Source organism: Cervus canadensis, chromosome 18 (genome assembly GCF_019320065.1).
Source record: "Cervus canadensis isolate Bull #8, Minnesota chromosome 18, ASM1932006v1, whole genome shotgun sequence".
NCBI classification, from domain to species: domain Eukaryota; kingdom Metazoa; phylum Chordata; class Mammalia; order Artiodactyla; family Cervidae; genus Cervus; species Cervus canadensis.
Genome location: NC_057403.1, coordinates 17883821 through 17907930, shown reverse-complemented (window position 1 = coordinate 17907930; position 24110 = coordinate 17883821). Strand labels below are relative to the sequence as shown.

The following is a 24110-nucleotide window of genomic DNA, read 5'->3' as shown; positions in this document are numbered from 1 at the left end:
ATCAACGTTTTGTTCTGGGTACTCGGCGATCCCTCGTGATGCCTCCGGCACCGCCTCTCCTGGAGCCCGCCTCCCGCAATTGCCGTGCGCACGCGCACTGTGCCGCCTGACGTCGCTCCAGTGGGGAGTGACGGCAGGCTCAGCCAATGGCGTCGCGAAGAAGGTGGAGCAGCGCCTCGAGGATGCCCTGAGGAGCCTGTTTTCCTGAATATTCATGAGGGAGGCGGGCCGACGCCGCTTCAAGCCGCGACCGGCGCCATGAAGTGAGAAGGGGGCCCTGGGTTCGCGGCTCGCGGGCGGGCTTTGGGGTCCGGAAGATGCGGGGACGCGTGGTCAGGCCTCGGGTCCCGGCGGAGCGAAGGGAGGCTGCCTCGCTGGGGTGGGGGTAGCCGCGGGGAGGTCCAGCGAGGGAATGCCGAAGGGACCTGGAGGTTCCTAGAGAACTGGGGGGATGTGCGGGACGGACCACACGGCCGGTGCTCGGCCGGTTACCGCTCTCGGCCCGACGGCAGGGGAGTGTGGGGGCTGGAGAGGGGCTGAGGGGACGGGGGACTGATCCGGCAGCCCCCGCCGCCAGGCTCAACGTGGACGGGCTGCTGGTCTACTTCCCTTACGACTACATCTACCCGGAGCAGTTCTCGTACATGCTGGAGCTCAAACGCACGCTGGATGCCAAGGTGGGTGGGCCGGGCCCGCCGCTGCCCACCTGACAGGTGGGGCTGACACACGCGCGTCTAAGACTGAGATTGCAGCGGTCCCCAACCTTTTCGGCACCAAAGACCAGTTTGGGAGAAGACAGTTTGCGGACGGAGAGATTCAAACTCATCATTGTGCAGTTTATTTCTATTATTATTCTATCAGGTCTATCAGGCATTATATCATTAGGCCTCAGATCATCAGGCATTAGATCCTGGAGGTTGGGGACCCCTGGTCTAGAGTTTAATCTGAGGTCCTTGTGATAGCCAGCGCTGCCAAACTTGGTATCTCAAATAATAGTAATTAAAAATAGCTGCAGCTGACCTTTATCAAAGGCTGAACTGCTCGGTGATTGGCTTAGGTATATAGAGACTCAGGAATTGGCTACCCACAGCAGTGTGTCTTTGGGCAAGTCACTTAATCTCCCCTCCACGGTCTGTACCTTGGTAAAATAACCATAGTAATAGTACCTACCTCAGCTTAATATGGGGCATCCCAGGTGGCTCAGATGGTAAAGAATCTACCTACAATGCAAGAGGCCCGGATTCGATCCCTGAGTGGGGAAGATCCCCTGGAGAAGAGAAGGGCAACCCATTCCAGTATTCTTGTCTGGAGAATTCCATGGACAGAGAAGCCTGGCGGGTTACAGTCCATGGGGTTGCAAAGAATCGGACAGGACTGAGCAACTAACACTTTCACTACTTTCACTTTCATATTAACGAGGGCTGCAGGGGTTAATTCACTAAGTAAGGCAGAAATTCTCAACTGGGGACCATTTTGACCCCCAGAGGACATTCAGCAAAGTGTGGAGACATTCCCAGTTGTCAGTACTAGTGGAGTAGGGGTGCAACTGGCATCTAGTACATAGAGGCCACATTTGCTGCTGCAGTGGGGGACAGACCCCACAGTCAAATGTTATCCGGCCTCCAAATGTCCAGAGAGTCGAGGTTGAGATACGCTGATGTAAGACTCTTAGTAATAGTGCCAGGCACAGAGTCAAGTGCCATGGGGTGCTTGATAAATTAAAAGAGAGGGCTCGCTACATATCAGATAGAACTTCCCTGGTAGTGCAGACAGTAAAGAATCTGCCTGCAATGCAGGAGATTCCTGGGTTGGGAAGATCCCCTGGAGAAGGGCATGGCAACCCACTCCAGTATTCTTGCTTGGAGAACCCCATGGACAGAGGACCCTTGCAGGCTATAGTCCTACAGTCATGGGGTCGCAAAGAGACATGACTGAAGGGACTTAGCATACATACATATCAGATACTGTACTAGATATTTAGCCCTCAGTTTGTCACTAGTCCTCATGGTCACGTGATGAAGAAGAGCTTATTAGACCCCCAACCCCTATTTTTTTTTTTTGGCTGCACTGCGTGGCTTGCATGATCATAGTTCCCTAACCAGGGTTTGAACCTGGGCCCTCAGTAGTGAAAGCTTGGAGTCCTCACCACTGTAGGCCAGTTTTTAGAGATACAGAGTCCTCAGAGAAAAGTGGCAAAAGTGGGGTTCAAATCCACTGCCCCTGGGGCCTAGATTTCTAATCACTGTGTTGTCCTGTTATTCCAAGATGGTTTCATTCTAGGGGGAGGGTCCCAGAGTCTGTGTCCCTGGAGTTTTGAGTGCCTGTGTCATGTCCCTCCTGCCCACCACAAACAGGGTCATGGAGTCCTGGAAATGCCCTCAGGCACTGGGAAGACAGTGTCTCTGTTGGCCCTGATCATGGCATACCAGCGGGTAAGTGACTCCTCGGGCCCTCGAGGGGGCAGAGGGAGGAGGCTGGACGGGGGCCGAGCCTGAGCCCGTGGTTGTCGGCAGGCGTATCCCCTGGAGGTGACTAAACTCATCTACTGCTCGAGGACTGTGCCTGAGATTGAGAAGGTGAGCCCGGGGCCATCCCAGGGCCCCCCGCCCTCACTCTCCCCTAACTCATCTGTCCCCCTGGTGGTTGCCATCATAGCTTTGGGCGTGTGAGAAGCTGGGGAAGGGGCTGGAGCCTGCCTGGACAGGGGCTTGGGCTTTCATTGAGGCCAGTTCCCCCCTCCCTCATCAACTATAACAGGTGATTGAAGAGCTTCGAAAGTTACTCAGCTTCTATGAGAAACAGGAGGGTGAGAAGTTGCCGTTTTTGGGGCTGGCTCTGAGCTCCCGGAAGAACCTGTGCATTCATCCCGAGGTGAGCGCTCATTCCTCCCCTCTCCCTAAGTGTCAGAGTTGAGGAAACTTCCGTCCAACCTGGAGTTCCAGATCCCCACCCAGACCAGACCTCTCAGGGAGATGCGCAGGGGCCCTGCACAAAGTTCTGTTCTCACTCATCACGTGCCAACTCATTGTTCATGGCTCAGGCACACCTCCTCCGGGAAGCCTTCCCACTTCCCCCAGCCTTGGAGAGGTGAAAAGGTAGCTCCTGGAGTTTGGCAGGCCTGGTTTCCTGATTCTGAAACGTACTAGCCATATACTCTTGCATAGGTGATTTCTGCTGTCTGGGCCTCAGTCCGCCTGTCTGTAAAATGGGGATAATTAATTACCTGCTTCATACCGTTGTTGATAAGATTGGGCAAGGAGGTAGGGGCTGGGTGAAATGGGTGAAGCAGTCAAAAAATAGAGACTTCTAGTTATAAAATGTATAGGTCATGTAATGTAGAGTTGACACTTCGTATCTGTGGAACTGCAGATCAGAAGGGCCAACTGTGCTAGGCCACTTGATATTTATGTGTTTACTTAGCTGTTCTGGGTTTAGTTGTAGCATGCAAGATCTAATTCTCTGACCAGGAATCAAACCCAGGGCCCCTGCAGTGGGAGCTGGGAGTCTTAGCCACTGGACCACCAGAGAAGTCCCTTGAGATGCTTGCTTTTAAATGAGAGTTTGACTTAGGACTTTAAATTAAGAGCCATAAATGAAGAGGCACCATGTAGTAAATCGATGCATGGGTGTGCCCAGAACACATTCTAAAGGTGGTTCTGTGCCCCCTTAGGATAGTAAGAAGTCGAGAATTAATGAACTGGAGTAGGTTTTCTGGAAATGTGGTAAGGACTCAAGCAGTATTATACTATATTTCAGGGTGGTGTCTTAGTTGTCTCCAGAGCTGTATAGTGACCTGGATAATATGGCTAAAGGTTGTGCCAGATATTTCCATCTCAGTATTTTCCTTCCATGGGCCTGCTGCCTTGGAAGGATTTACCAGCATAGCTGTAGTCTTCATCTGGACTGAATTGAGTTTTTCAAAGTAGATTTGCCATTAGCTCTCTGCTTCAGTCCTAGCGAAGGTTTTCAGAGTTTTAAAATACTTTTCTGTGGGAGCCTCTATGACACATTTAACCTTGTGTGCCTCATATGACATACTTGGACCTATTTTTATTTACTGTCTTTTGGCTGCACCCCAAGGCATGTGGGATCTTAGTTCCTCAACCAGGGATTGAACCTGCATCCCCTGTATTGGCAGTGTAGAATCTTCACCCTGGATCACCACAGAAGCCCCTGTATTGCTTGTTAAAAGTAATAATAATAAAATGTAAAGGCATTATTATTATTTAAAAATAATAGTAACACAATGTAAAGAAAGAGAAAGAAGTAGCATAGTCTTTGCAACTGATGAAATGGGAGAGGGAGAGGGAGGGGCCCACAGCCTCAGAGCCCTCACTTTGGGGAGAGAAGGGTTTCGTTCCTAGGAAGGGCAGCCCTGGGCTGTGATGGTGCCACCAGCAGAGCCTCGGAGGGTTCGGAGCAGGGCAGGGGTAAGGAGGGTCTCAAACTGCGATCAGAACCTCCTCTGCTTCTCAGACCTTGCCGAGGTTTCTGGCTGTTGTAGCATTTTAAAAGATAAAGCAATTACCCTTAATCTACATGCTGAAGGCTCTTCAAGCCTTAATGTTAAAAAAAAAAATCTGAGGTATAATTGACATTGTGTTTTGTTTGTTTTATTACTTATTTTTGGCCGTGTTGGGCTTTCGTTGCTGCGCACAGGCTTTCTCTAGATGCAGCAAGCAGGGCCTACTCTCTCGTTGCGGTGTGTGCTTTTCTTTGCAGTGGCTCCTCTTGTGGCAGAGCACAGGCTCTAGACTCGTGGGCCCAGCAGTTGCGGCACACGGTCTTAGCTGCTCCGCGCCATGTGGGATCTTCCCGGACCAGGGATCGAATCCGTGTCCCCTGCTTTGGCAGGCGGATTCTAATCCACCAGGAAAGTCCTAGGGTTTAACATGTTAAAAAGAATAAGATCCCAACAGTTGGGCTACTCTTGCATCCTTGCAGTAAGTTTGCAGGTGCCTTAACTGTTTAATCACGAAGCAGGTTCAGGCCAAGTTTTCCACAAACGCCCGAGTCCCACCCTGGTCATCTCACAGGGTGACCTCCCACCCCCCCCTAGCCGTCAGGTGTTGAGCCCCGAGTTCCAGCTGTGCTCCGGCTTCTTGGCTTGTCCCGGTGCTAAGATGCTCCCCGGCCTGCAGGTGACGCCCCTGCGCTTTGGGAAGGACGTGGACGGGAAATGCCACAGCCTCACGGCCTCCTACGTGCGGGCGCAGTACCAGCGGGACTCCAGCCTGCCCCACTGCCGCTTCTACGAGGTACCTGCGGGGCAGCGGGGGGCGAGGGAGGGCGAGTTGCCACAGGCAACCCCCCTGACCCCCAGCCACCCTCTCACCCCAGGAGTTTGATGTCCACGGGCGCCAGGTGCCGCTCCCGACGGGCATCTACAACCTGGACGACCTGAAGGCCGTGGGGCGGCGCCAGGGCTGGTGCCCGTACTTCCTGGCCCGATACTCGGTGAGGAGGCGCTGTGGCCGCAGGCGGGTGGGAGGGTTACAGGCTGCCCACCCGCCTGCCTGCCTGCCTGCCTGCCGAGATCTCCCTATTGGTCTGTGCCTGTATCTGTTCGTCAGTCTGTCTCTCCCTGTTCACTTCTGTTTGTTCCTCGCTCTGCCTGCATGTCTGTGTCTGTCTGTCCAGCTGCCTGGGTCCCTCTCTTTGCCTCACCTCTGCGACCAGGGACGGTGGAGCCCACCGGGCAGCGAGTCGGGGGGTGGGCGCTGGCAGGCAGGCCGGGGTGACCCTGCCCCCTCGGTCCCCAGATCCTGCACGCCAACGTGGTGGTCTACAGCTACCACTACCTGCTGGACCCCAAGATTGCCGACCTGGTGTCCAAGGAGCTGGCCCGCAAGGCTGTGGTCGTCTTTGACGAGGCCCACAACATCGGTGAGCAGGGAGCCGGGCGGGGAGGCGAGGCGGCCCCTCCGCTGCTGCGTCGTCCGCTTGCCTGAGCCCAGTCCTCTCCCCAGACAACGTCTGCATCGACTCCATGAGCGTCAACCTCACCCGCCGCACCCTGGATCGGTGCCAGGCCAACCTGGAGACCCTGCAGAAGACAGTGCTCAGGTGGGGGTGCCCCGGCCCGTAGACCCTGGCGCCTGACCAGCCCCCCAAGTGGCCCAGCTCTTCCCACACCCCGACTCCCTGCAGGATCAAGGAGACGGACGAGCAGCGGCTGCGGGAGGAGTACCGCCGCCTGGTGGAGGGGCTGCGGGAGGCCAGCGCCGCCCGGGAGACCGATGCCCACCTGGCCAACCCCGTGCTGCCCGACGAAGTGCTGCAGGGTGAGCCGCGCCCCCCGCCTCGCCCCCGCGCCCCCACCCCCCCCACCTCCCGCCTGGTGCCTGGCTGAGCCCGTCTCCCCGCAGAGGCGGTGCCCGGCTCCATCCGCACGGCCGAGCACTTCCTGGGCTTCCTGCGCCGCCTGCTGGAGTACGTCAAGTGGCGCCTGCGGGTGCAGCACGTGGTCCAGGAGAGCCCGCCCGCCTTCCTCAGCGGCCTGGCCCAGCGCGTGTGCATCCAGCGCAAGCCCCTCAGGTGCGCCCCCCCACCCCCACCCCCGGGCTGGGCGTGGGGGGTCCCGGCAGGGGTGGGGGGTCGGTGCCCGGGGTCTCATGTCACCGGTGTCAGTAGCCATGATCAGAGAACTGACCTCGGGGAGTGTGATGGAAGACTGTATGCGGGGTTGGGGGGGCGAGACCCCAGGGCCCTCGCCAGTGCTCAAGGGTGTTCTCACTCCAGACCATGGAGGGAGCGGCCCTGGAGAGGGGCTCCTGATGAGGGCCAGCGGGGTGGGAGCTGGGAGAAAATGCTGTGGGCCCCCCACTCCCTGTTTCCTCCGGCCAGTGCCTCTCATTGCCCCTGGGCAGGAGCCCGCCCCTCGGTGCAGTCTGGGGGCAGGGCGGTGATGAGGGCCCCGGGAGCAGGGGTGGAGCTTTCTCTGCTTTTCCTTTGCTGTGTGGATCAGTCTGGTCTTCTCTGAACCTCAGTTTCCTCCTCTGTGCAAGGGGTAGGGGGGCAGCCCCTTTACTCCCAGGTTCCTGTGGTGGTTTAATGACAAAGCAGCGGCCCCAGGAACCCTCCCGGTCTAGGGCGCTGACGATGAGCCAAGCGCTTTACGGTCCACGTCCCGGGGACTCAACACAGCGTCCCCGCCTCGTGCTGCCGATGAGGACGCTGTGTCCCGTGGAGGGGAAGCCACACGGCGCTGTGTGTGGTTGTGACCGGAAGCCCGGCCGGTGGGGCTCTGAGGCTCCTGGCTGCTCTGCCGCTGAGGAGGTGGGAGCCCTTGGTGCGGCCTCACCCTTCTACCGTCAGGAGAGATTTGTGAGGACAGAGCGGATCTGAGTCGCAGGATCCGTGTTCTGAGGGCCTGCCTGGGGACACAGTAGTGGCAGAGACGGCCCTGGCCCTGCCCTCCTGGGCTCACAGTCCAGTTGGGGAGACAGACCTGTCCCAGACAGGGACCGTCCAGGGCTGGGGGGGAGTCCTAGGGGCTGAGGGAACACAGAGGGGCCGTCTGATCGAGCCTGGGAGATAGAAAGACAGATTGCTTGTGGGATCTAGTCCCCTGACCAGGGATTGAACCTGAGCCCCCTGCATTGGGCGTCTTAACCACTGGCCCGCCAGGAAAGTCCCAGGTGGCAGGTTTTTAAGCTTGACTGTCTGCCTGGTGCCAAAGCCGGGTGCTCCCGCTCCGCGGCCTGCCCCTGCCTCGAGCTGGGCAGCCTTGCGTGTGCACCGCTGATAGAGCGTGTGTCAGGCCCGGTGTGTGAGGCCATCCTCTGGGCGCGTGTGGAACTCTAATGCTGTGTCACCGAGGACAGTGACTGTGATGGAGACCTCCTGAGGGTTCTGGGTGGGAGTGTACGGCCGTGTGGCCCTGCAGGGTTCACATGGTGACCGTGGGATGCTGTGGGTGGTCGTGGGTTGCCCCCTTTGATTGAGAACCTATGTAGGAGAGTGTTACCTCATGTGAGGACTGTGTGACTCTGGAGTGTTAGTCACTTCAGTCATGTCCGACTCTTTGTGACTCCATGGACTGTAGCCCTCCAGGCTCCTCTGTCCATGGGATTCTCCAGGCAAGAATACTGGAGAGGATTGCCATGCCCTTCTCCAGGGGATCTTCCTGACCCAGGAATTGAGCCTGGGTCTCCTGCCTTGCAGGCAGATTCTTTACCATCTAAGAATTTGAGCGGTGACTAGGATGTGAGATTATAGTTCTGTGTACCCTCCTGTGGCTGCGGCCCCCCGTGATGGGCAGTGGTACGAGGTAGGGACACAGAGTGACCCAGACCCTGACCTGGAACTGTCAGGCAGCTGGGGAGTTGGTGTGTGGGCACGTGCTCTGACGGTGACGAGGGGGCTGTCTGGCTTGCAGCCACCGCCTCCCTCACCTGCCCGTCCCCCCAACCCACCAGGTTCTGCGCCGAGCGCCTCCGCTCCCTTCTGCACACCTTGGAGATCTCAGACCTCACTGACTTCTCCCCACTCACCCTCCTCGCTAACTTCGCCACGCTCGTCAGCACCTACGCCAAGGGTGAGTGCGCCTCTTCCGGCCTCCTGCAGCCAGAATCAGGATCCGGCAGAGCCTAGAGGATGCCCCTGGGACTTGGACAGGCTGGGCTCTGGAGTTTGGACTTTATTTGTTTTAAAATTTATTAGCTGCACCGGGTCTTAGTTGTGACCTGCAGGATCTTTAGTTGAGACATATGGGACCTAGTTCTCTGACCAGGGATTGAACCCGGGTCCCCGGTAATGGGAGTGGGGAATTTTAGCCACTGGACCACCAGGGAAGTGCCCTGGGCTTTATTTTGAGGGCAGTGGGGAGCCATGAACAGCCCTTGAGTGAGTGAGCCTTGTGCTTAGATGGGTTATTTTCAAAGGCTCCCTCTGGCCACAGGTGGAGGAGGGTGGGCAGTGCCGTGAGACGAGGCGGGAGAGGTTCTGCGGGGTCCATTCACCCTGGGGGGCGGGGTGAGGGGGTGGTCGTTCTGCTCCTCGCGGCACTGGGGAGCCATGGCAGGTTCTGAACAGGGAGAGGCAGGGTCAGATTGCGCTTTAGAGGATTCTCCTGGCAGAGGCCGGGCCAGGGCGCGAGCGGTGCTGGAGGGAGGTGGGAGGTGAAGAGGCCGGGACTTGTTGCCTGGAGGAGAGGACGCTCAGATTCCCAGCCTGCTGGGAGGGTACAGGGGAGCGTTCCGCCCCCCACTCAGCAGCTTTAAGCTGCCAAGGGCTCCGTCTCATCCCCGGGGATTACTCCTCTATCCAACAAACTAGGTCAGCCTGTCTGACGGCCCGCGGGCGGGCCCGGCCTTGGCAGGAAGATAGCCCGTCCCCCACCCCAGGGCCGATGGGCAGCAAGTGTCCCTGGAATCTTCCTTCTGCCTCTGTCCCTCTGTCCATCCCATCCCCCCTCTCGGTCTGTCTGTCCTCCTCTCTTCCCCACTTCTCCGTCTACCGACACTTCACATTCTTGTACCTGGAACAGCCTTCCCCATCCTCCCAACTTTCTCCCCCCTCACCCCTCAGTTCTTGGCTCAGGAGAGGCATCTCCTCCTCCTCCAGGAAGCTCCTCTGGCTCCCAGGCTGGGCCAGGCCCCCTCCTTTAGGCTCCCCTGTCCCAGCCTTGCCCACTCAGAGTGGTCACTCTGGGGACAGCTGTGTCCCCATCCCAGACTGTGAGTCCTGAGAGGGCAAGGCCAGGGCTCTCAGTCACTGCTGTGTTCCTAGTACAGGGCTCGGCACAGAGGACGTGATGATATTTAAAAAAAAATCTTTACTAAGTGAAATCGATTATGTGGATGTGTTCATTCATTTATTTGCTCAATAAATGGGCCAGACCCAGCCCTGGGGAAGTGGCAGGAACCATGAAAGACCTCATTCTTGACCTCCCAGAATTTCTAGCGGGGAAGACAGGTAGCAAAGATATAAACGTGGGTAAGGAAGATTATTCCAGAACGTGATAGTTTTCATGAGAAACGAACATGTCGCTGTGTTGGAGCATGCACACAGTGTCCACAGTGACCAGGGTGGCTTTCCTGAGGAGCTGACATTTGAGCTGTGTTCTGAATGACCAGGAGCCAGCTGCCTAGGGAAGCTTTCCAGACAGTGGGGCAAGTGCAAAGGCTCTGGGGTGGAATGACTCTGGTGGGGTTGTGATTTTTTTTGTGACCCTGGTGGTTTTGAAAGTTAGGCAGGAAGCCCATGAGCACAGAGGAAAGGGGGTGGGCGTGGCAGGATCCCACCGACAGTTCTGGACCCTGGGAGGGACGTTGGGGGGAGCCCTGGGGGCTTCTGAGCAGGGAGGGATGTGACCTGACTCGATTTCAAGGATCCTCTGGCCACTGTGAAGGGAGCGGGGATGAGGAAGCATCTGTGGTGGGCCAGGCAGGGGGTGATGGTGGCCGGTCTGGGCAGGGGCAGGGAAAGTGGTCAGAGGGCAGCCGGACTTTGGAGCAGAGCTGACCGGCCTCCTGACCGCTTAGACAGAAAGCTGGTGGGAGAAGGCTGGAGGCTTTGGCTGGAGGGGTGTGGCGGGCCCCCGTGGTCCCCGGAGGGTGAGGGGTGAGCCTTTGGTGCCCGACTCAGGGTCCTCTGTGAACATTCGCATAGGTGTCAGCCCAGGGGGAGGGGTGGGCAGGTTGGGGTATATATTGGACTCGGGCCTGGATCGTAGCTTTGGGCTGCTGATGGCTGGTCCCATTCACTGAGGAACGTGAGGGGAGGGGGACTGGAGTGGAGGGAGAAAGTGGGGGGCGGGGTGGCCGAGTGCCGTGGGTGGGGGTGCGGGGGAGTGGACCGAGTCATGATTGGTGCTCAAGGAGTCTCACCGGCGCCCTGTAGGTTTCACCATCATCATCGAGCCCTTCGACGACAGGACCCCGACCATTGCCAACCCCATCCTGCACTTCAGGTGAGATCCCACCCCAGGGGGATGTCAGCAGACCACAGGGGCCCGGCCCCTGCAGCCTGGCCCTAACCACACTGGTCTGCTCCTCACAGCTGCATGGATGCCTCGCTGGCCATCAAACCTGTGTTCGAGCGCTTCCAGTCAGTTATCATCACATCCGGGGTGAGGACCCTCCCTTCTGGCCCCCAGCCCTCCCCAGGGGGCTCCTGATTCCTGCCAAGTCCTGCTGAGATCCCTCTGTTGTCCCCGCTGTAGACACTGTCCCCGCTGGACATCTACCCCAAGATCCTGGACTTCCATCCCGTCACCATGGCAACCTTCACCATGACGTTGGCCCGGGTCTGCCTCTGCCCCATGGTGCGTTGGGGAGGTGACGGGGAGGGTGGTGGGAGTGAGGGCCGCCCTTCCTCTCTCCACTGCTCAGGCAGCTGAGGGCACGGATTCTGGGTTCTGACGGACCTGGGCTTGAGTTTGACTCCCCGAGCCTCAGTTTTCTCATCTGTGAAATGGGAACACCCCCTCTCTGATCTCCCAGGGTGGCTGAGGGGATTTAGTGAGTGTGAAAGGCTTTCATGGCCCAGGGCCTGCTACTTGGCTTACCATGGTTTTGCCTGGCCCATCGTCTGGCAGTGACATTGCTAAGTGACCCTGCCAGTCAGCCTCGGTCCTCTTCTCTGTAAAATGAACCTCGTTAACATGGGCCTTCAGTCCCGTTTCTGAAGCTGCTGGGCAGATGTGTTTTAGAGTTGAGAATTTTCCAGACTTGAAACACTCCCAAGGGGTCTGAGCAAACCCTCTAGTGGAAATCACATTTGAGCAGAGACGTGCTGACGAGTCAGACCACGGAGACCTGTCAGCACGCTGAGCCGGCCCTGGGCAGGGCGGCTCTGGCTACCAGATGAGTCCGTGCCGGACTTAAGCGCCTGGCACTTCCCGAGGGTGTTGGCTCTCGGAGCTGCCCTGGGCTGGTGCGGACCTTCCACACACGGTGCTTCTGTGATTTTGCCTGTGGGGTGAGGGGCAGCTTCCTGGAACCACCTGGCTGGAGGCTGGGGCAGACTAGAGGGTCCTTGCTGGTGAGACACACAGACAGACTTGGGGTCAGTTCCATCTCTGTGGTCTATTTGCTGGGTGACCTTGGGCGGGCGACTCGCCCTCTGTGAGCCTGAGGTCACTCATCTGCACCCCGCAGATAAGAGGGTAGCTGAGGATTCACTTGGTGACACTGTGTCTATTAAAAGCCCGCAGCCCGCGAGCACACACGGGGTGGCTGCTGCTCGTGTGCTTCTCATGGCCTCTCTCACCCTCTCCAGATCATCGGCCGTGGCAATGACCAGGTGGCCATCAGCTCCAAGTTTGAGACCCGGGAAGATATTGGTATGGTTCCCACGGAGGGTGGTTTGTGTGGGTCCCAAGAGGGGAGGTGAATCGGTCAGCATGAGCTGGGTCATGGATGCAGTAAAAAACCAAAGTGGCTTCACACAGAAGTCCTTGCCCATGCCACATGCCACTGTGGGTTGGTGGGGGCCTGCCACGGATCGCTCCCTCTGGGAACCTCCACCATCGGACACATCACTGTGCTGGTGAGGTGGGACGGGACGGGTCCTGGTGGGTTGTGCACTGGCTCGGAAAGCTCCTCACCTGGACTCACCTTTCTTCACTGGCCGTGGCAAGTCACATGGCCACACCTAACTTTGGTGGGTCAAGGGACAATCCTCCCATGACTCTGGAAGGAGAATTCAAATCCATGTGAACAGCTGGCAGTGGGGTTCCTAGGAACCCCAAGTTTAAGACAGAAAAGCTCTGATGGGGAGTGGGGAGGAGGACCCGGGTCAGGAGACGGTCTGATCTCTGACCCCTCACAGCGGTGATCCGGAACTACGGAAACCTCCTGCTGGAGATGTCCGCCGTGGTCCCTGATGGCATCGTGGCCTTCTTCACCAGCTACCAGTACATGGAGAGCACCGTGGCCTCCTGGTACGAGCAGGTACGCCGCCTCTCGCCCAGCGCACGGACCCTCTCAGCTCTGTTCCTCTATTGGCTTCTTCCCTCTTGTGTTTTAGATGGTGACATGTGTTGTAAGTGACAGGACAGTATCTAAAACACACAGGGCAGTTTAAGGAGCCACGTTCACTGTGCCCCCACATCCAGGTTAAGAACTAGGACATCAGCGGCCTCGCTGGGCCCCTTCCCCAGAGGCGTGCCCCTCAGAGGCTGACCACACCCCACCTGCGGGGTTCCTGGTTCCCTCTTTGCTCTTTTGGGTAGGCTATAGTCAGAACCATGGATCTATTTCAGTATCAAATGTGAACGCTCAAGGCAGCCTCTGATTGGCTCTGCCTGGCCTACATCAGCCTCTCCACCAATCACCAGCTGGGGGTGGAGCATACCGATTGGTCACCCTGGGCCACGTGCCTGCCCCACTTGTCCAAAAGATGGCAATTGGTTCCCTCCCCGGATCACAGGGTTTTCCAAAGAAGTGAGGCTGGACCCTGCCACCACCCTCCCCCGGTCTCCAGAGGGCAGGCTGAGGCCGGGGACAGGGGTGGCCTGTCGCAGGGGCGTCAGTGGCAGAGCTGAGTTTAAGCAGGACAGCTCCGTCCTTGAACCCACTGTCTGCCGCCCACATTCTGATCTCCCTGTGTCCTCCCCGAAGGGCATCCTGGAGAACATCCAGAGGAACAAGCTGCTCTTCATCGAGACCCAGGATGGGGCTGAGACCAGCGTCGCCCTGGAGAAGTACCAGGAGGTGGGTACTGGGGGGACAAGGGGAGTCTGGGCAGAGGGGGCCAGAGGCGGCACAGCTCCCTGGTGATGCGTCTGTGTCCTGGCCTCCCCTCCCCAGGCCTGCGAGAACGGCCGCGGGGCCATCCTGCTCTCGGTGGCCCGAGGCAAGGTGTCGGAGGGAATCGACTTTGGTGAGTGGACTCGGCCCTCCCCGCCCCTGCGTGGCCATTTCTGTTCCCTGAGGGAACCTCACCCACCCACTGCCTTGCACACACAGGGGCCTCCCCTTCCCTCCATCCCTGGGCGCCCGGCAGGGCCCTTGGGTACCCCCTCCCGACGGCAAGAGCCCCTGGGCCCCGCGCAGTGAGCTCTCTTGCTCCCCTCACCCCGCAGTGCACCACTATGGGCGGGCCGTCATCATGTTTGGGGTGCCCTACGTCTACACTCAGAGCCGCATTCTCAAGGTGAGCCTCGCGGGGGCGGGCGGACGTGAAGGCCTCCCCTGGGGCTAGTGTGAGGAAGGGCCCTGGCCCCCATCTCTGCACCCACAGGCACGGCTGGAATACCTTCGGGACCAGTTCCAGATTCGTGAGAATGACTTTCTCACCTTTGACGCCATGCGCCACGCCGCCCAGTGTGTGGGTCGGGCCATCAGGGGCAAGACGGACTATGGCTTGATGGTCTTTGCCGACAAGGTGTGGGTTCGGGGCCCCCGCCAATCAGAGGGGGAGGACCAGGCTGCGGGTGCCTGGGCTCCCTGCCCAGGGTCCTGACACCTTCACCACCACCAGCGGTTTGCTCGGGCTGACAAGCGGGGGAAGCTGCCCCGGTGGATCCAGGAGCACCTCACGGATGCCAACCTCAACCTGACCGTCGACGAGGGGGTCCAAGTCGCCAAGTACTTCCTGAGGCAGATGGCACAGCCCTTCCACCGGGTGAGCCCTCTTCCGGGAAGACCCCTGAGCCCCAAACCCAGCCTGCCTCAGACAGGGAGGTTTGTGTGCGTGCCACCCCCAACCCATGCCTGGCTGCTGGGGGAGAGTTGAGGGCCTCTGATGTCAGGGCGTCCCCAGCTGGTCGTGGGGCCCATGGAAGGCCAGTCCTCTCTGGCTCAGACCTGGTGCTCTTGACACCTCCCTCCCTAGGCCCGTCTTCCATTCACAGGGATGGGCTGCCCCGAGTTAACTGGGCATTTCAAGTTCAAGCATCCTGTCCTGGGCCCCTGGGTGGCACCTCCTGTCATTACCAGAGCCCTGTGTGGGGATATGGGCCAGCTGATGCCCCCTCTCCCCACTCACAGGAGGACCAGCTGGGCCTGTCCCTGCTCAGCCTGGAGCAGCTGGAGTCAGAGGAGACGCTGCGGAGGATTGAGCAGATTGCCCAGCAGCTGTAGCGCCAGGCTGGGCTGTGATGCCCGAGCCTTAGCCGGCCCGGGTCCCGGTGCTCGGAGGGGCCTCCGGGAGAGGCCTGGAGGTCCCCAGAGGACACCTCAGGCAGACCTTCCAGCTGCCAGATCTACAGCCTTTAATCTCGGGAGCGGAGCTCAGGGAGGCCGGAGCCGTGGGAAGCCATCAGGGAGAGGAGAGGACTCCCTGCCCTCGCCCACCCCGCCCGCTCCTCCTGAGAAGCCGCAGCCACGTGGTCCTGTCGCCTCTAGCGGGGGCCCAGGTCCTGGGTGCTGGCGCTGAGGGTCCGCGAGGCCTCGCTCAGGTGCTGCCTGGGGAACTGGGGACAGGCAGGGGCGGGTGAGGGCGGGACACGGGGCTGCCCCAGCGCAGCGGAGCTACGCCAGCGGCCCACTTGTCTGCCCATCCTCCTGCATCTACCCAAATAAAACCCATCGTGCTCACGTCTGGGTGTCCATTCCAATGCCAGCCTGACCATCCCCCTGGCCTCTGGGCCTGTCCCATCCCTGATCCAGGGGTCCCCTCACCTGGTTCTCAGGCACCCTTGAGCCATCTGTGTTCAGCATGCTGAGCGACATGGCCCTCTTCATCCTGCCCAGGAACGGGGGCGGCACCAGTGAGTCTGGCTCCCACCCTGGGAGACTCTGGCACCAGGCTTGGTGTGTGTCACGGGAGACGGGAGCCACGCACGGTCCTCAAGCAGGACAGGGGGAGGGGGTGGACTCACCCGGCCGCCCCTGCCGCCCCCTCGCCTCGGAGCCGGGAGACCAGCTTCTCGCTTCCACGCCGGATGGACTCCCGGAGCTTAGAGAAGGAGCTGCTCCGACGAAGGGTCTGGGGAGGGCGCCGGGGACGCTGGTCAGCCTCCCCTGACACCCGGGCCCCCTTCCCCCGGGAGCCCGCACAAAGCCCTCACCTGCTGCTGTGTGTCACCGGTGATGCCTGTGTTGGGGGCTCCTGGAGACAGATGGGGACATTGTCGGGGGGACGCTGAGCAGCCCCCGGGGCAGGGGAGGGGCCGGGGGCTCACCGAGCGGGGCAGGCAGGGCCTCCCTGCGGAGGATCTCTTTGTACAGCTCTTCCGCCTGCTGGTACTTGTTCTGCTTCAGGTAGGCTGAGGCCTGCGGGGAGGGCACGGCCTGAGTGATCCTGGCTCATCTAGGCGCCGCACCCGGCACCTCCTTCCTGGCCCCCCAGGAAGCAGCCTGGCCTCACCCCGCACTCCAGGCCCCCGGCCACCTGCAGAGTGGGCTTGGAGCCTGAGTCCACCACTTCCCACGGGGCAGGTGACCTGCTGGCTCTGAGCAGGGGCCTGCTCCCCACTCCACCGTGAGCCAGTGACAGCTCTCTCTCTGCCTCAGTTTCCTCATCTGCACAGTGGGGCAGTGGGAGCACCTACCTTGCAGGGCCCTTGAGGACACGGTCCAGGCAAAGTCCTGAGAAGGGAGCCTGGCTCAGTAAACGCTCTCTGCTTCTGGCCAGTCTCTCCGGCCTCCTCTCTGCCCGGAGCTGTTCTCTGGCCCCCACCAGCCTGCCAGTTTCCCGACCCTTCCACGTCCTCTGAGCTGGGGAGCCTCACTGGTGTGGAAGCCCCGCCCCGTGGGGCACCCTCAAGGGCTGGGCAGAGGTGGGGCCCCTGTTCTCTGCAGGGCAAGGCCCCCTCAGACGATGGGTACCTGCCTGGTGCTGGGGCCCCAGGACGGAGCCCCTGAGCCCCCAGGGGCCCTCACCAGGTTGTTCTTCGTCTTGGCCACGTTGGGGTCGTGCGGCCCGCCCAGGGCCTCGTAAATGCTCAGGGCCCGGGCGTAGTGCCGCTCCACCTCCTCGAACTTGCCCTGGTTCTGGCAGAGCAGGGCCAGGTTGTTGAGCTGCTTGGCCACATCCGGGTGGTCGGCACCCAGGACCTAGGGGTCACGGGGTCACAAGTCATCTGGGGTCATCTGGGGGTGGCAGGCCACGTGTTGCCAGCAGCCGTCATGACGAGGCTCATGAGTTGGTAGCTGGAGTCAAGGGTGGTGAGTCAGGGGACTGGGCACTCTAGGTTCAAGCTGGTTCCAGGTTCACATCACATGGGAAAGGGCACGAAAGGTCCGGGGTCACGAGAACAAGTCAGGGTCACGCCAGAGCCACAGAGTCGAGTGCTTCAGGATCAGAGGGGAAGGGCTGTGTGGGATGGGGGCCCCACAGGAGCCGGGCTGGGCAGTACCTTCTCCCGGATCTCCAGGGCACGCTGGCACAGGGGCTCCGCCTCCCGGTAACGCCCGCGCTTCCCGTAGAGGACGGCCAGGTTGTTGAGGGTGGCGGCCACCTGTGGGGTGTAGAGGGGGTCAGGGGTGGGGATGCCCAGCCCACAGCCCCCCTGCTCCCCCTCCCGGGCCCCCACTCACCGCAGGGTGCTCGGGGCCCAGCGTCTGCTCCCGGATCTGCAGGGCATCGTGGAGCAGGTCTGTGGCCTCTTTGTACTTGTTCTGGTCTCTGTGGAGCAGCCCCGGGGTCAGGGGGTTAGGCCAGGGCCCTGGGCTGGGCTGACGCCGGCAGGCCAGGAGCTGGCTGAACTGAGAGTGGGTGGCGTCCCCCGGGGGTCCCTTCTGGGTGTCCCCACACCTCCCAGATCTGGTACAGGGCCCCTGCATGCCCAGGTGGCTGCCAAGCCTCTGCTGCCCCAGGCCTCCGCCCCACTCTTGGGGGTCTCTTGCCCACACTGACTCCTCTGCCCGAGTCTCGGGGGTCTCCCCAGATCTCCATCCCCTTCCACCCCACCCCTGCGGGTACCCTGTGCTGTAGAGCAGGACACCAGGGCCCCCCACTTCTGCCCAACAACATCCCCCCTCCCCCGTGCAGCGGCGGCGGCCCCCACCGGTACACCAGCGCCAGGATGTTGAGCATGGTGGCCACGTCGGGGTGGCAGTGGCCCGAGCTCCGCTCCAGGTCCTCCAGGGCCTGCCGGCACAGCGGCACGGCCACCTCGTAGCGGCCCTGGCTCGCGTACTGTATCACCAGGTTGTGCAGGGTCCGCAGGCGGGCCGGGATCTCGTAGCCGCCCTGCTGGGCCGCCGCGGCCCCCACTGCCTCGGGACCTGGGGGCGCGCGGGGCACCGAGTCACTGCAGGCCTCCTGCTCCCCCAGCCCGCACAGAAGGGGACACGTCCCCCCCCAGAGCCACCGCCGCCTCGCTGGCCCCTGGGACCACGGGCCCCCGCACTGGCTCCTGAGATGGGAGTCCCAGGCCTCTCACTGGCCCATAGGAGGGGGCCTGGCCTGTGGGACGGATGCACGGCAGCCGCCGGGTTCCTGGCGCTGTGGTCACCATGACAGGCCTGGTCTCCAGCTTTTCCAGCCTCACCTGCCCCCTGTCACCGCCCCCCGCCCCAAAAACACCCACATCCACCTGCTTCACCCTCCTGACACCCAGCCCTGACCTGCCCCATCCTCCCCAGAGACCTCGGGGTCCAGTGACTCAGATGCCCCCTCCCCAGCCTCGGCCTCCCGTCCTCCATGGCTGAGCCCCGCACCCACCTCTCCGTTCCTCCTCCTCACTGGGGAACAGGGAGGCCAGGCTGTCCCGGCGAGGGGGGGACTCGGGCTGCTGCAGAGAGAGGAGGAAAGTGGGGCGTCACGGGGCTTGGGAGTCTGACTCCAAGACAGGGGTCCTGAACCCCAGGGTTGGAGGGAGGTGGTGGGCATGGGTCCCAGGGGTCTCCTGAGGGCTTGTGGAGCATCCTGGGGCTTTGTGGGGCAGTTGGGCTTGGGGCGGGCTTCTGAGTAAGTTCCAGTGGGTCTGGGATTTGTGGGGGGGGTTCTTCGGAGCTTCCAGGAAGGCCAGGGAACCGTTGAAGGTGGGGGCTCTGCAGAGGGTCAGGGGGCCCTTCGGGGGGCCCCCGCCTCGCCGGCCCAGCCGCACCTGACTCTCCGCGGGCGGGTCATACTGCCGCAGCTGCCCCAGGAACTCCAGGTGGCTCTTCTCCTCCTCCAGCTGGGCCACGGCCTCCTCGCTGGCCCGCAGCCGCCGCTGCGTCTCCTCCAGCTCCTCCCGCAGCCACGCGTTCTCCTGGGCCAGCCGCCGGGCCTGCGCCCGCAGCCGCTGCTTCTCCGCCTCCAGCGCGCCCACGTGAGCCGACAGCGCCAGCAGCACCTGCCCGGGGGGCGGGGGGCGGCGAGTCAGAGGCCTGGCCCCGACCCTGCCAGACGGCCCCCGACCCAGCCCAGGGCCTCAAATCAAGCCAGAGCACCCCCTTCTCCCCAGCGTCCCCCAGATTACAGAGAGCCCTCCGATCTGGCTCCAGGGATGCTTGGCGAGTCCCAGGGTCACACCCCGATTCTGCTGGGGGAGCCACTCCCTCCCATTTCACCCAGACACACAGATCACACCACAGGGACACGTCATATCCCACCTGGGCAGCCCCGAAGTCTGCCCAGGACCCACCCTTCTATGGAAGGACCCTACCTGGTTCAGGGGTCCCTGTCACACAGAAGGAAACCCCCCACAACTGCAGGCTAGGGATCCCATCTCGGGACTAGAGGCTCCCTGTCCCGGGCTGGGTGTCCCTAGGCCCCCTTTCAACGAGACCGCGCCCCAGCACTCCTGGCCCCTCACCTCTGGGCGACCCCCCAGGCCTGAGCCACACCCCCGCAGACAGTGCGCCCCTCACACCTACCTGGGCCTCGCCCAGCCCCAGCTCGATGGCCTCCAGTGAGTGGCTCACCACCTGCTGCTTCTCTTCCAGCAGCTCCAGGCCAGCCGCCGGGCCCTGGGCCGCCAGGGCCTCCGCCAAGTGCCCGGCCAGGCCCCGGTGCTCTGCCCGCAGGGCCTCCAGCCCCTTCACCACTTGCCGCGTCTGCCGCACCAGCTCCTCAGGGCTTGGGCGCTCCGGGCCCAGCCCCACGCCTCCCGGGGCTGCCACCTGCACGGACATGGCTGCTCCTGGGAGTGACCGGGACCGGGGTGCAGGGTTGGTGGTCACTGCCGGGGTTGGGCAAGCCAGCCCCTCGGCCTCTGTGTTGTTGGGCCGCACGTCCCCTCCCAGCCATCGCCCCATCCGCCCATCCCAGCCAGCCCTCTGCCTCCACGCTTTCCTCACTGCAGCCGGCAACCTGTCCCACGCCCATCCTGCCGAGCCCGCAGCTGGAGACTTTCTGGTCTCCTTCGCCTGTCCTCAGCGCCGGGCCCGGCCCCGAGGACAACTCCCAAACCTTCCCATGTGGAACTAACCCAGGCGACCAAGCAGCCATCCCGCGGCCGCCCACCTGCCCTCAGCTCACCTGGTCAGCCCTCCCCACCCCAAGGACCCCGGATCCCCGGCCCGGCCGGCCCGGCTGTGTGACCCAGACCGGAGGTGCCCTCCCCAGCTGGGCGTGTGGGGCGGGACGTGTGGAGGCGGCAGCCTCTCCGTGAGCTCACTCTCAGGGTGTTTTTGTTGGGAACCAGTCAGACCACTGGGGGTGGGGTGGGGCAGAGCAGAGGGCCACGGGGCTGGGTTGCGCGAAGCCGAGGAGGCCTGGGGAGGTCAGGGAGGGTCCCCACATGTGGCGACTCCTGGGGACCCGAAGAGCTGACAGACCAGAGGAAATCAGCTCCACCCTTCACTGCAGACAGGCCCGGCCAGCCCCAGGCGTGCCGGGACACACGTGCGGCCCAGGGGACTCACACGGGCCGTGTGCCAGCTGAGGGTCTGAGTCCCGGACGGTAACGGGTGGGGGGGAGGGTCTCACACGTGGGACTGCATGGGGTTGTATGGGGGTGACAAGGTCAACGATGCTGGGGACGACGTCTCTGGGACACACACACACACACTCCCCTCTTAGAAACGGACCTCAACACACGCACACCCTCCCTTCTTAAAACCACACTATACACATTCTCCTCTCGGATATATAACACATACGCTTCCTTATTTCAAATATAACACAAGACACACTCTCAGAAATATGCCTCTACACGCACTCCATCTCAGAAAAACAACAATACACATTCTCCTTTCAGAAATACAACACACACTTTCTTTTAAAAATACAACTCAACACACCCACTCACATCCGCGTTTTCTTTTCAAAATACAACCTACTACAACACACTAACTCAGGCGCACACACACACATATATTCTTCTTTCAGAAATAGCATATGTAGGAACTTTCTTGGTGGCTAAGACTCCATGCTCCCAAAGCAGGGGGCCTGAGTTCGATCCCTGGTCAGGGAACTAGATCTCACATGCTGCAACTAATGATCCCGGGTGTTGCAATGAAGACCCGGCACAACCAAACAAATAAACAAACATTTTTTAAAAAAAAAGGAAAATAAACAACACACATACACTCCCCTCTGAAACACACAACCCAACACACAGGTACATTTTCCTTTCAGAAATAAACGCCATGGGCTTCCTTGGAGGCTCAGTGGTAAAGAATCTGTCTGAGAATGCAGGAGACACAGATTCAATTCCTGGTCCAGGAAGATCCCACATGCCGCAGAGCAATAAGCCGGTGCCTTATGGCTACTGAGCGTGCAGTCTAGAGCCCGGGAGCTGAAACCATGGAACCCAAGCGCCCAGAGCCTGTGCTCCGCAACAAGAGAGCCCACCTCGACGAGAAGCCCATGCACCACAACTAGAGTAGCCCACGCAGCAAGGAAGATCCAGCACAGCCAAAAGCAAATAAAACAATAAAAAAAGAGAAATAAAATGCCAGACAGAAAAGAAACATATGGTTACCAAAGGGGGCAGGGGGTAGGGATAAATTAGGGGTTTGGGATTAACATATACTTATGTAAAATCAATAACCAACAAGAATCTACTGCATAGCACAGGAAACTATACTCAATATATTATCATAACTTACAGCGGAAAACAATGTGAAAAATAAAGATAAAATACAACCGAATCACTTTGCTCTACACCTGAAACTAACACAATGCTCTGAATCAATAAAAATGTAAAAACTAAAAGCCAACACACAATAAACCGTCTCTTCCCTCACCCCTCTTGACTTGCGAAAATGTAACTAAATCCCAAATCAGTCCCATTCGGGCTGTCTCCTTGAACATTTACGCGTGACACATGCCCTCTCCCACACCCCCACACCCTGCCGGCAGCCAGCCCTCCCTCCCAGGCCTGCCTCCCTCGCCGGCTCCCAGGACTCATGGTGGACCCATCATCATTCCTCCCGGCTTCCTCCACCGCCCCTGCCTGGCCAGCCGGGGACTCGCACACAGACACACTAGAGTTTCACACACGAAATGTGTGAATGACCTGATGCTGGCTCTTCCACCTTCACAAGCGGGTGCCCACGGCACAGATGGCGGTGGAGACACACGGAGTTCCATGTTTTCGTGCACAGACTCGCAGGCTGACTTCACTCCAGCCATGGCATCCTCTAAAGCAGCCCAGGGCTTTCTGCACCTGGGCACATGCTCACAATCACATCCACTCAGACACAGAGTAAGGGCAGGTGTGTAACCTTGTGGGTTTTATACACTGCAGGCTCTCCACCCCCAATCTCCCTCTTTCCCTATGTATATGTTTTTACGCACATGTTGATCTCTGTGTACGCTGTACGTGTGTGTACATACCTCACATCAGACTTACTAACAGCTTCACACCTTACATGCAAGTCCTATAAATGATCAAACTCACAACCATGCCAGTTCATTGAGTCATCTTAACCACAACCCTTATTCACGTATACAACCACCTACACATCATGCACAACCTCGAACAGCTGAGTCGACTGTTCAAGACACGGCCTCATAGAGTACCGCTCACAGCGACATGCACGGATCGAGCACAGCCACGCATCACTCGGACTGTGTCCTTGACACGTCTCCCACCCTCACACGTCCTCCAAACAGCACACTCCCCTCCACCTGCTCAGCCCGGTGCGCATGAGCACACAGCTGACCACGACAATCACAGTCACACTCCACACAACCATCCCGTACCCCACAGCACACACCTCCCTGCCATTCCCCCACAGTCTTACCGTCAGAGAGACAACCACGGCCACGCAATTTCTTGGTCACATATCTAATCCTATAAACAGTTCAACTCTCTGCCAAACACACACACACAGCATTACAGACTCACCATCAGAGGTCGCCCACATTTTCACACCACTGAAAGTTTCACATCATTCACACAGTCCTTCGGTGCCCCCGCAGGGCTAGACGGACAGGCCATCTCCTGTATCAACCTGTACCCACACCTGTACGCACCGCTTGACACCATCACACACACCTGAGCTTCCGACACCATCTCTCGTGCACACGCACGCCCAATCTCCACACACATATACACTTGCAGGCGGGAGTGTACGGCCCTCTCCCCAAACCACCCAACTTACCCCTGGCCGGCCGGCTGAGCCCCGCGCACCCCGGTTTCACAGCCCGCCAGCCTGCCAGCCGGCCTGGCCGTCACAAGGGCCCCCTCCCTCTCCCAGGCCCCGCCCCGTCCTCGCGCCTGTTTATCTGCGCCCCGAGAGAGGGGGCGCGGTCCCAGCGGGGACTCCAGAGCCGGGGGGGCCCTAGGGCGGGACAGGGGGCGTCCAGGGACCCCAAGGCCGTCCCCGTCTCCAGGCCAGCGGTCCCAGAGGTGTGCCAGGCCCAACCCACACCCTCTGCCCCCGCCTCCATCCTCTCGGCTCCCGGGACTCCCACCCCGCACTCCCGGCGCCCACCTGACCGCGGACGGCTCCAGGTCCCGCTTCTCCGCGCTGCGCACGCACGCCCGCCGCCCGCAGCTGCGCCCGGAGTCTCCGGCCGCGGGCGGCTCCTCTGGGGGGCGGGTCGGCCTGGAGCCCCGCCCCGCAGGTGAGACCGGCCCCGCCCACCGCTCCTGGAACATTAAGCCCAGCCGCCCAGCGCTGCGGGAATAGCAGAGCCTGTGCGCGCGTTTAGCTGGTAGTCTCTGCGGCACGTCGAATCCGAGATGATGGCAGGCGCGCAGGAAAAGAGTCTCCGCGAAACTAGAATCTTGGAAACTCGGAATCTTAGAAACTTTGCATCCCAGACGAATGGCCTTCTTGCAAGGCCAGCCTCCGGCCCTTCGCCTCGGCTGTGCGCCCGCTTTGGACATC

General features: G+C 60.4%; 2 protein-coding genes across 6 annotated transcripts; one reads left to right on the top strand and one right to left on the bottom strand.

The window, feature by feature from the left end:
• The first annotated feature begins 142 nt into the window (after positions 1-142).
• Positions 143-15488, top strand: ERCC2 (ERCC excision repair 2, TFIIH core complex helicase subunit). 3 transcript variants are annotated; one of them, XM_043436872.1, is made up of 23 exons: positions 143-263; positions 578-677; positions 2355-2432; positions 2514-2576; positions 2758-2871; positions 5142-5258; positions 5365-5457; positions 5763-5886; positions 5970-6066; positions 6151-6284; positions 6369-6537; positions 8421-8539; positions 10846-10915; positions 11005-11074; positions 11168-11269; positions 12226-12289; positions 12778-12899; positions 13569-13661; positions 13758-13830; positions 14033-14103; positions 14152-14334; positions 14431-14574; positions 14940-15488. In XM_043436872.1, the coding sequence occupies exons 1-23, from the start codon at positions 259-261 to the stop codon at positions 15030-15032; spliced, it is 2298 nt and encodes a 765-aa protein (XP_043292807.1). In that variant the 5' UTR covers positions 143-258; the 3' UTR covers positions 15033-15488. The 3 variants fall into 3 exon arrangements, with proteins under 3 accessions (XP_043292807.1, XP_043292806.1, XP_043292809.1); XM_043436871.1 differs by having other exon boundaries at positions 144-263; positions 5341-5457; XM_043436874.1 differs by having other exon boundaries at positions 147-263; positions 5341-5457; positions 14191-14334.
• On the bottom strand, positions 15144-23848 carry KLC3 (kinesin light chain 3). 3 transcript variants are annotated; one of them, XM_043436876.1, is made up of 13 exons: positions 23712-23848; positions 19701-19966; positions 18947-19177; positions 18562-18631; positions 17903-18122; positions 17433-17520; positions 17252-17353; positions 16776-16949; positions 16076-16166; positions 15962-16002; positions 15773-15879; positions 15573-15636; positions 15144-15364 (listed from the first exon to the last, which is right to left on the bottom strand). In XM_043436876.1, the coding sequence occupies exons 2-13, from the start codon at positions 19956-19958 to the stop codon at positions 15293-15295; spliced, it is 1518 nt and encodes a 505-aa protein (XP_043292811.1). In that variant the 5' UTR covers positions 19959-19966; positions 23712-23848; the 3' UTR covers positions 15144-15292. The 3 variants fall into 3 exon arrangements, with proteins under 3 accessions (XP_043292811.1, XP_043292810.1, XP_043292812.1); XM_043436875.1 differs by lacking the exon at positions 23712-23848 and adding an exon at positions 23379-23465; XM_043436877.1 differs by lacking the exon at positions 23712-23848 and adding an exon at positions 20305-20410.
• Positions 23849-24110: the final 262 nt, after the last annotated feature.